The following is an 11,149-nucleotide window of genomic DNA, read 5'->3' on the forward strand; positions in this document are numbered from 1 at the left end:
AAAAAGGCTGCTAACCTTTTCTTACTATATATTTTTTTCTCAGATTAAAATTTTCTTTGTATGCCCATCAATTTATTTTAAAATTATTTTTAGCCTGCATATATATTTTTTTTCCTTAAAAAAGGGCTGAGTATATCAGGGAATTAAGTGGCAGACCCGTAACTTTGGTTCGTAGTTTGTAGCAAAACAAATAATGTGAAATGGTTATTGTGTTTTAACAAATGACTGTGTAACAGATGATCCATGGTAACGCTGGGCTTGATTTTAGCAAGTAAAAACATACTTGAGTTTAACTAAACAAATGTTACCCCGAGGAATGTGGGCTGGCATGCAGCAAACTCCAGTGAGCCTTAGTAATTCATTCATGGTGCCTGCACCATAACTCCACGGGCAATAAATATGCTCCTAATTCCTGCAAACAGATCCTGTAACTTCACACTTCAAAACAAATCTAAGGGGGGGGTTTGCCTGACTCCTCTTGGTTAGTGCACCAGTCTCAGGAGCTGTTAATCAGAACTGCTGCTATTTATGTTTGGTATTAAAATTAAATATACAACACTCTTGGCCCAGTTTTATGTGCATTACAAAGACTTTGCAGCAGCAGCATCTCTATGCCATGGCACATATTATAGGTTATTCATTTCACTGTAACATAGCAAATATACAGAATAGATGATCTGTCCTGAAAGAGGAGGAAAACCAAATCCATCCATCCACCCATATTCCTCAGCTTTTCTGAAATGCAGTGTTGGAGCTTGCCATTTCTAGTCCCTGGACCAGAGGTGGCACAGAATACCTGTACTGGGGATAACAACACTTCAGCTGGAAAAGAAAGTTGGCTCTGCATCTGAAATGGCTGCACAAAAATTGGAAGTACATAATAAAATCAGGATTTTGTCTCCACTACAATTATGGTATTTTTAAAATGTGCGGCCCGATTATGTGAAAAACAATCTGGGGTTTGCTGGTTTGGTTTTGGTTTATATTTAAACTGGTTTACTGGTTGGTTTACAATACTTTCTTTCAGAGAGTTAGGCTGGAAACAGCAGAAGACACCAGTTGACAGTCAGTTTAATTTGCTGATTCATCTGTTACAGTGATGGCATCAGGCCAGAGCTTGGCTCGCTCGCTGAAGGCTGAGAGCTGTGAAGATGCTGGGACTTGAAGGAATGTTGTTAAATTGTTGCTGAGTGGAGGCAGTGAAAGTTTTTTTTTTTCCTTTATTTTTAAAGCGATTCTAATTTTGCATTGACAGAAATCCTTCTACCTTGAACTGGCAGTGTTTTTTAGTTAAATTGAGACCAAACATTAGAAAGATACAAGTTTGGAACAGCTGGATATTAGTTAAGTGCTTCTTCCATGGATATCTTGTGCAACCAAAAATGCAGCTCAAATAAGCTTATGTTTCACAGCAATCAAACAGAGTTTTGGCAAAGGCTTTGCAAATGTCGTCTTTTCCTGGCAGACTTGCAAAATAAACCTGCTGGGTTAAGTAATGAGACTAAAAGGGAAAAAATCCAGGAAATCTTTTCTTGCCAACAAGCAATCTGGAAGAGGGTTACGACTGAAGAATTGATCGTTTCTAATTTAAAAGAAGCATCTTAAGTAGATTTAACTCTTTTTGCATGAAGTCTGACCCTCAAAAGAGTTCTGAGCATCTAATTCAGACACTGAGACTTTTGGAGAGTGTAGCATTTGGGGTTGGTTTTGTTTTTTTTGTTTTAATTGCTAACAATGGAACTAGAAATGGTTTACATGAACAGAACAAACAACTCGCAGTGTCCTGCTTTTCAAAATCAGTTATTTCAGGGGAGGACGTGCTGACATTTCAGTGTTCTCTATGTAACATCACTCTTCTTCTCCACAGCTGTAAACACCAGCAGGTATGCTGAAAGTTATAGGATCCAGACATATGCAGAATATGTTGAGAACAAACATGAAGACAAACAGACAAAGAGAAAATGCACAGAAGACAGTTGGAAGGAGATGGAGAGGAAACGGTTAAAAACTCAGTGCACACCCTACATCTCCCAGAGTCGCTACTACTGTGTTAACAGGTGAGGTGACTTCTGCTTTGCCAACTCTAATATTTTTATTGCATTTTTGTTAGAAGTCTGGCAATTTTCAGGTAGTTCTTAACTAATAAATGAGGGTTTTTTCCTGCATTTATTTCTTTGCACATAAATCAATAGTGGTACATCACCTGTCGCAAGATGAGAAGTGAAAGAGCAGAGAGAATTTCATCACCAGTGTGATTAGACAGATTTTTAAGTTCTGGGATCTTGGGGACAGGTCAAATCACAGCTTCTGAGCTCCATGTAGCAGCATCATTCCTTATAACCAAATTAAAAAGTTTATTTTCTCTATTCATTTGATACTTTTGAATGGTTTGTATCTTCTGATATTTAACTGTCATCTTATAACCTTTTGAAGGCCACGCTGGTTTTTGGATGACTTTCCATGGTGATAATAGTGCAGCAAAGAAGGGCATGAATTACCTTCTGGAGCAGTCCTGATGAAGTTGTCCTTATGCTTCAGGAACAGGATGGCAAATGATGTTACTTACCTGGCTTTAAGCTTTTGGTATGAAACTTGAACAGGGTTTTAGTTCATTATTGAAGGACAAAATTAAGTCAGGACATGCTGCTTTTGATTCTGGCGCAGTCTGTTGCTGTATGTCTTTCTTGTTCCATTTTTACCCTCGTCTTAATGACAGGTTTGGGTATGAGGGTAACAGGCAGCTTCTTTCTCAGTCATCTGTGTAGCTGTGTGTGAGAAGGGTCTTTTAGTGTTAATATAATTGTATAATTAACCTATCAAGTTATTGCCATTCTTTCTATCAATTCTATATGAAAATATATGAAAATAAGTTTAAGTGGAATGTACAAGCTACATTTCTCTAAGGTGGTGTTTTGGTTTGGTTTTTTGGGGGGGGAATTCTCTCTCCTTCCCCACCCTGTGGTTAGACAACCCAAATATAATGGTCACAAAACCAATGCTGTCCCTTTTGCTGTATCTTTCTTGGGAATGCTATGACAAGTTCTAGCTCATTATATCTTCCTGTAAATGTTGTCTGTCATGTAACAAATATGCTCAACTTGTTCTGTTCTTGCCACTGACATAACCCTGTGATTTTGCAGGTGTGTATTTTGGCCAGCTGTCAGATATTCATGGCTTTTGTCATGGTGGGAATTCTAAATGTGTTATAGACGTGTCTGATTCAAAAAACCATATGGAGGAACCCGGTGATAAAATCCATATCAAATGAAGTTAGTTTAATGGAACTGTTGTACTCAGTGAAACTTGGGAGTGTGTGCTGTGGAGAGATGGGAGCTCTACAGATTGTCCTGGCAGCAGCTTGCCTGGGGCTCAGGTTTAGGTCTGTCATTAGGTTGGTATCACAGGTTCTAGGCAGATAGTGAGGGTGACAGCTTATGGAAAATAGTAAATGCAGAAAGCTGATTTGCTGTTGTCTTGTAAATAAGTTTGAGAATTGCCACATATGTATAATTTGGAAAATGGCTGAATAAAATTTTCAGTGGATTCTTTCCTTTGAAGTTTTACATACCCCAATGAGTTGTTTGCCTAAGCACTTAATCTTGGCAGGTTTTAATATATTTTTTTCTATCTAGTGTTGTCAAATTCCACAAGAAGCAGCTTTTTGGTTTTAGATGGTCAACACTTAGATAGCCTTGGATAGAAGGCATTATTTTGTTGACAGACCTTCTTTTATAATTGATGTTTCATGAATTTTTGTTCTCTTCTTACTCAGTTAATAAAGTGATTTTGTTCTGTCCCAAATTCCCTTTCATGCAGGTCTTTTGACATGAATTTTATTTTTATTTGTTACTAGTTAGATTGTATTCTTTTGTCAACTAATCTTTTGTAAATGCTTCCCCTGAAGTGTGATCTGGTTAGATATAATATGGAACTGCAAACCATGTGGTCTTTCATTTCACTCAAGAGGAACATTTTCTTTTTGTTTTCAGACAAAGGTATATAAAATAATAATATTTTTATATATTATATATAACCATTTTAATATAAAATATAATAACTATAGCATAATATTTATATAAACAACCAGGACAAATATATATATATGTGCATTTATATGTGTGTATATTTGTCCAGATTAGTGTAAGTCCTATCTAGCTGAACACTCAGTGCTGTGATGTATCCAGCAGCTGATCTCTTTTAATAGCTTCATGTTACTACATCCTTTATTTATTTATTATTTAATAAGCTTGCTGAATCAGTTCTGCCAAGGAGCACAGCTGCAGAGTAGCTGTTCCCCTCCACGACGACGATGTGTCCTGGCTACTTTTTCATTCAGTAATGGAGCTGTTGGGTATTTCTTGTAAGGAACTTTGTCTCAGGAGAACACAAGGTTTATGTTTTTGTTTAAATGAAATTTATTTGAAGTTGAAGGTCTGCATATATCCAGACCAATTCAAAATGTTCTGTTGTGATGAAGTGTTTCTTTTAAAACTCAAAAGTGCTTTCCCAAAATGGAAAATGTTAAATGCTGCATCATCAGAATTGTTTTCCCACCTCTTGTCCCCCCTCCACCTGCTGATTCTTTCAAATTAATTATCAGAGCACTATTTGGATTGCTGATATTTCGTATTTGAAATGACATTACAAAGTCCATGGCCAGTTTAATCAGGTGGAGTCTGTGCCCTTTCTGGCAGTGCAGGACCTCCTCATCCTGTTGATTGACCACACTGTGGTCAGTGCTCGTGGTGCTACTCATACTGCTGCAATTCAACTCAAAGTCTTTTTGGTTAGAAATCAACAGAGAGGAATCAAGAACCAAATGCAGGTTTCCTGTTTCTCCCACCCTCCTGCAGTGCCATTCATCCTCACCAGGTTTGCCCATGGGCTGGCACTGAAAGCAGCAGAAGGGAGAGCTTGGGGAAGAAGGATGAGTGGCAACTGTTGGTGAAGAGTCTTGGGACCCCACTTCCCGTTATCCCTGGCTGATGGGAAAGCTGTACTGTTCACTAACTAAATCTGCCAACTGGCAATGTATAATAGGATTTTGTTGTGGTGGGCCTTTTTTTTTTGGTGGTTTCTCAGCACCCCCACCCCCCCAAAAAACCCACAACTTGGGTAGTGATTTTATTTTTAAAATGAGAACAAGCTCCATTTCAATATGCAAAAGAAATTTCAGAACCTCTTTAAATGTATTCTTTAAAAAAAAAGCAAATTATTGCTTGGATAGCTGTTGTACATGCGTGTTTTGAAACCTAAGTGTTGTGTAGTTTATGGATGGTGGAAATCTCTGTCTTTAAATGGTTCAGGTATCCAGAGTTTGGATAAATAATAAAGGAAGTTGATCCGAATTGGACAACAATATGTATTAGTGTGTTTGAGTCTAAACAACTAAACTTTGTTTAGTTGTTTCTCAGCAGACTAAGGAAATTGAGACAGACATGTGGACACATCCAGAATAACGGGTATTATTGGAAAACTGAACTTTGCCCCAAGCTGTTCTCTAACCCGGATATGCAGCCATATTAATTTGCTTCTAAGTTCATAAATAATATTGCTGTAATCTTGAATCTTATTTTCGGTTAAAGAAGAATAACACACACAAAAAAATCAACCCTTAGCCATACAATCAATGCAGGAATGTAAAATAAAATTAATATGTTGGGAGAAAGTAAGATGTCAACAGTTCTTGATTATAAAATTATGTTTATTTTGTATTTTGTGCTGCCACTTTTCTGGTGGGTTTTTCCCCCCCCCCTAAAGTATCTGCAGGAGGAATGTAAGGCCTAAATTAATTTTTATTTTGTACTTTGGTACACAGATAAATGTGCACTGAAAGGGAAGAACTTGTTTCTCTTTATTCACGATAACTTCACAAGAACCTTAAGCTGAAAAAAAATTAAATTCAACCATAAGACCATTCATAAAGGGAGCTTCTTCCTGCAGTGATCCTGGGATCATAATTTATGGCTCTTGAGTTTTTCTTCCTTATGTGTTTTTCAGAATGTCTTTCTCAAAAGTAGAATTCTTACAAGCTTTTCTAAACAATTTTTAAAAAAACATAGTAGTTTTTAATTCCCTAAATGCTCTTTCTTCACTAGGTATTTTTTTTTCTTTCAAGCCCAGTTTTTGCCTGTTTTGCCATATTGAGTTGTGTATGTGGGATAAACAGTTCTATCCAGCTTTTTGGCTTCCATCTTTTTATTGATGGTAGTTGTGGTGTGACTGCAAATGATGATTTGTAAGAAATCATGCAAGAACGCCTTCTGTGTGTGAATGTTTGGAGGAAAAGCCAACTATTCATCAAAGTGAATGGTGTTTGTGCTCCTAAAGTGGAAGTAAGAGCATGAGACGTAATCATATGTTTCATGTTTGTTTATTGCCTTTGGACATCCCAGAAAGAGTCTGTTTTAAATTGCAAAATGTTCAGCTGAAAAAATTCCATTTCAAAGCCAAAACTGTACTGCCGAATTTAGAAGTCCTTCCTTTAGGTGAAACCTTATTGAAACACCATAATTCCCTGGTATTGATTAAAAAGAAAACAATACCTTGTAAAGCTTTGTTTTATAACACTATTAATATTTCAGTCACAGAATGGAACATGGCTTAGATGCATACAGCCGTGTTGTGTGGTTCTTAATGGAAAACTAAAGGTTCATTAAGTCTAAAACTACCTTTTTTTTTAATTGGTAGTTCTAAAAGAGGATTAAATTAGACATTTAAATAGCTGGTGTTCACATATCTAGAAGTTCGTAGTGGGAATTGTTTTTTTAATTTAGCCCCTTTGCTACTGCATTCTTTCTTGTACTCATGCTAATTTGATTTTAATATTGTCATTTGTCTTTGAAGGGATCTTAACAATAGCATTGCAGTGGAACACAAACCTACACAGTGTTATTTCAGTGTGTGCTGGATGAAGTGGAGCTCTGAGTTCATCTTCATACCCTGTTAGTCAGGCTTTAGTAGATACTACTAATGAAATGAGTGTGTGATTTTTTGTGCTTTTTATTTTACCAGCCCCATGGATAATAGGACTTTTCACTTTAAAGTCAGATTTAAAGTTTATTATATGGAGCTTGATGGTTTTCTCTGCCTTTATGTAATAGAAATGCTTTTAAAACCCTCTGTAGTTCCAAGAGAGAGGATGAAGTGAACATGTGGAATCCTTCAGTACGGAGATGTGTGTTTGAGGCTCAGTTGTGTATAACTGGGTGTCTATTGACAGTGCTTTAACCACGAGAATTAAAGTTAAAACTAAGCAGGGATAGAGAATAGCTTTAATTACATTTCAGTTGAGTGATCTCATCAGAACAGCAGCCAAGCCTTAGACATCTATAGTACAAAGAATGAATACCTTGATCTCCATAAGATTGGATTAGATAGCCAATATATGGAATTTTATAATTAAGGCAGGTCTGCTAGATAATGTCACTTCATGGTACACCACTTACTACAGTTTATTCTGCTACCTTCATAAGCATTTAATAGATGTACACCAACTACTACCTATGTAATAGTAATCCTTGACTCATTCATAATCATCTCTCTTCTGTGTGCCAGTTTTACAGGTACCAGCACAGTGGGCAAGAGAAGCATGAGTCCTATTGAGGAAGAAACTGGTTCTGATGACATGGAAGAGGGAGAGGGCCAAGGTCCAGAATGTGATCAGACAGACTCCTGTGCAGAGGCCCTTCCAGATGGTAAGAAGAGAGCCAAAAAATTGAAAAAGATCAAGACAGATCAAGTTCCAGCAGGTAAGTGCAGTGTTGGTACACGTTTTTGTTCTGTTTGAAAGTGCCCTGGGCCTGAACAGAACCGAAGTTGTTCTCTTCAATGTCTTTGCTTGTAACAGTGAGTTACTCCATTACAAAGTGATGAATTTTGCATTATACAAAAATTGGGAAAAACAAACAACAAAACCAAAACAAAACCAGAGAACCCACAAACAACCAAAACCCCACCCAAGACCAACCAAATGAAGCAGAATGTAGTTGATTATTACTTGCTTACTTTCTTTCTTAAGGTAAAACTCTTTGAGTATTTTTTTAGCTATTCTTAATATTTTTTTAATGTGACTTTCTATTCAAGATTACTCAGTGTTATTAGTCATCTAGAGCACTCCCTGTATTGAAATATATTCAAATATTCATAGATAAAACTTCATTTATATATCTGCATTAGCAACTTTTATCCAGAAAGTGGTATTGTATACCAAGCATCCTTTCTCCTGATTTGGCAGAGTAAAATCTTTCGTAGCTGATTCAAAAGCTGTGCTTGGAAATTGCTTTCTTCTTGCAATTTAGGAGGGCAGTTGGGCCATGTAAGCATATGCAAAATGACAGGAGTGTCTACTGTAATTCCAAGTATAAAATTCAGGCTCTGGATTTGGCATTATGGAAATATGCATTATCAGTATTAGTGTGATTTGTCTTTATTCTCCAATTAATTTGGGCTGGAAATATTCTTCACTGTCTTAACTGCCTTGAACAAAAATAACTACAAGTACACATGAGAAAATAGTATTATTTAACTTTATCATCCCAGTTATTGCAAAACCAAAATTACTTAATTACTTGGATTAAAAATGTAGTATTTACTGTTTGGATAAGAAACCTGATATTAACCTTCATTCCCCCCAACCCCCTTTTTTTTTAAGTGTCTGTTCATAAACACTCTCTTGGTTTCTCTTTGTCAATATTGACTTGCCAGTAATGTATCTAGAACCTCACTCTGCTGGAGAAAATATGTCTTAATGTGCTCTGAAAGAACAAAAAAATTCTTGATTTAATTTTTGTCCTATGACTGTCTTTTAGGAAGCTTCACCACTAGTTCCACTGGAATTTTTGAAGTCCCTGAAACATGGTAGGAAACAACTGCCTTAACAAGTGGAATTAATTGAAAGCAGTTGAGAGAATACACCTCTTGGAAGCCATACTTTATTTAAATAAAGTGATGTTAACAAAGCAGTCTGTGTCCTGAAAATCAGTTTAATTATTTTAAACTGTTTATTGAACAATCACTGTCAGTTTTGCTTGTGTGTATATTAACCAGTATATGACTCGTTGTTGATCATGTGAAATCCTTGCTGTCGTAACCAATGTTAGACTTAAGAAGCAAGACTAAATGTATTTTGGTCACCTCCTTTGGCATGCTGGCTCTGAACTGTCCAAAACCAACTGGCACTCCATGATTTCATGCTAGGCTGTCTCCTGTGCTGGGGGGGAGTTACCACGAGTCTCCTCATATTTAGCTGGTTTTTCAGGCAGTGTCAGTTTGCTGTCAGCATTCTGGAAACAGGTAGAACTGCAGTTTCACATATTGCTTTCTACCACTTACTTTATCTGGAAATATCTTTTGAATTTCTGTTCTCTGCCCCCACCCCCTGTGCAGATGGTATTCATCTAAATGCCAGCTTTACACATACCTTACCCTTTCAAAAAACTGTAACTTAAAAGTTTCTCAAACATTAATTTCCTGGTGGGAGGTAATTTTTCTTTGTTTTCACATCTGTTGCTGTTTTCGCCTTTAAATTCTGGTTTGTTTCTTCCCTCCTTCTTCTTCCCCAGCTTGTGGGGCTTTTGTAAAAATGTTTTTTGTGATAAACCTGCTAACTGCACCAGCCCTTTATTTGTTTAAAAAAGGACCTGCATTGATAGATTTCAGAAAATGTTTGATATTTAACTTTTTTGTATCATGGAAATAAGAACAAAGTATGTATTTCCATAAAATGAAAATTAAAGACATTTTCTTAGGAACTCGTTTGTTTTTATTTATTAGCTTCTGAAATGTTTTTAGTGAAATCTTTTTATTTTCTTCTTCAGAATATAACAATTTTTTGACAGCCTGTGATTAGCAGACCCTCTTGATCCATGGACTACTTTCAAGATATTTGTGAAATGTAACCAAGAAAAGCAAGCTTAATGTCACAAGTCTTAAATTGCTGTGTGTTTCCCTTGAAGACATGAAAACAAAAGAAGAGAGTTCTACAAATTATCAAACAATGAAAACCATTGCTGTGGAGAGTGGAATATCAAGAAGGCTTCGTGAGATTATATTTACATTAGAGTGGGAGCCACTGTCATTTAAACAATGCAGTAACCTGTTTAAAGCTATGCCAAAATTCATGGGGTTTTAAATTACTGTGAACTTGCATTGCAAAGGGAAAAATAATTTAAAGATGTTAAATGTGAGATGTTATATTTCTAACCTTGGAATACTCCCAGAAGTAGTATAATTAATTTGGTTTTTTAATAGCAGCCGTATCATCACATTCTCACACTAAAATGTGGGAAAGAAGACTCTATTAGTGATGCAAGGGAAAATTAGTAACTGAACTCTTGTGCTCTCAAGGATCCAGAGACTTTTCTTCCCCAAGACTCATGACCTTAGGACTAAATACTTAAATCACTTTCATCTTGAGTATCCAAACCAATTGCAAATTTAGCTCTCATAATATATGCAACACTTAATAGAAGTTGTATAAGGTCCTCATGGGGATGATTCAGGTCATTTATATGGTGTTCTGTGCAAATGTTGGAGGGTGTTATTAACTATATATCCAAAAGAACTGGCATCACATGATTTGGAATGGAGCTTAGAGCCATGATGACAAAAGGATACAAAAGCATTTAAAGGGATTGTCAGAAGTACAGGTCAAGAGGCAAGGGAGTCTCTGCTCAAGAGATAGAGGCCCACGTTGTCACAGAGAATCCACGTGGAGTCTTCACCCCAAGGCTGTTAGGATCTTCTTTGTTCTTGAAAAGCAACACTTAGATACCTGCAGGGAAAATACAAGTCTTAATTGTATTACAATCCCTTAAAAACTTGTTTCTTCAAATCAGACAGTGTACATACTTCTGTAAACTACAAAAGTTAATAGATATACCCACTACTTCTACTCTCCTCCCCTCCTCAATTGTCATTTTGCGGAGCTGGATGTTACTTATCTCTATCTGTAATTAAATCCTCTGAAGAAAATAGTGCTTTTCCCTTTCCTAGTCCTTACGTGTGCTTGATTTTTACCAGTGAGCACCTGGGTAAGCTACTAAAATGTGCTGGCTGCGGGGCTATGCTATTTTTAATACTAAGTTTGGGTTGATAAGTGTCCGTGTGTCAGAGGTGGTGTCCTAAGCAGGGACTGGCCCCACTGATA

At 36.7% G+C, this 11,149-nt stretch overlaps 1 protein-coding gene across 4 annotated transcripts in view; it reads left to right on the forward strand.

Annotated features, from left to right (window-relative positions):
* Positions 1 to 10,985, forward strand: part of PARN (poly(A)-specific ribonuclease) — a 45,628-nt gene extending 34,643 nt beyond the window's left edge. For 2 of the 4 annotated variants that reach the window (XM_017808923.1, XM_017808926.1), the window contains 3 exons: positions 1,868 to 2,057; positions 7,558 to 7,751; positions 8,811 to 8,960. In XM_017808923.1, coding sequence (XP_017664412.1) covers positions 1,868 to 2,057; positions 7,558 to 7,751; positions 8,811 to 8,863 — 437 coding nt within the window. In that variant the 3' untranslated portion in view covers positions 8,864 to 8,960. Of the gene's footprint in view, positions 1 to 1,867; positions 2,058 to 7,557; positions 7,752 to 8,810; positions 9,753 to 9,818 lie in introns of those variants that run through there. The other 2 variants (XM_017808924.1, XM_017808925.1) reach the window with 2 other exon arrangements.
* The last annotated feature ends 164 nt before the right edge of the window (positions 10,986 to 11,149 follow it).

This window comes from Lepidothrix coronata, unplaced genomic scaffold (genome assembly GCF_001604755.1).
Source record: "Lepidothrix coronata isolate B3197 unplaced genomic scaffold, Lepidothrix_coronata-1.0 Scaffold24, whole genome shotgun sequence".
NCBI classification, from domain to species: domain Eukaryota; kingdom Metazoa; phylum Chordata; class Aves; order Passeriformes; family Pipridae; genus Lepidothrix; species Lepidothrix coronata.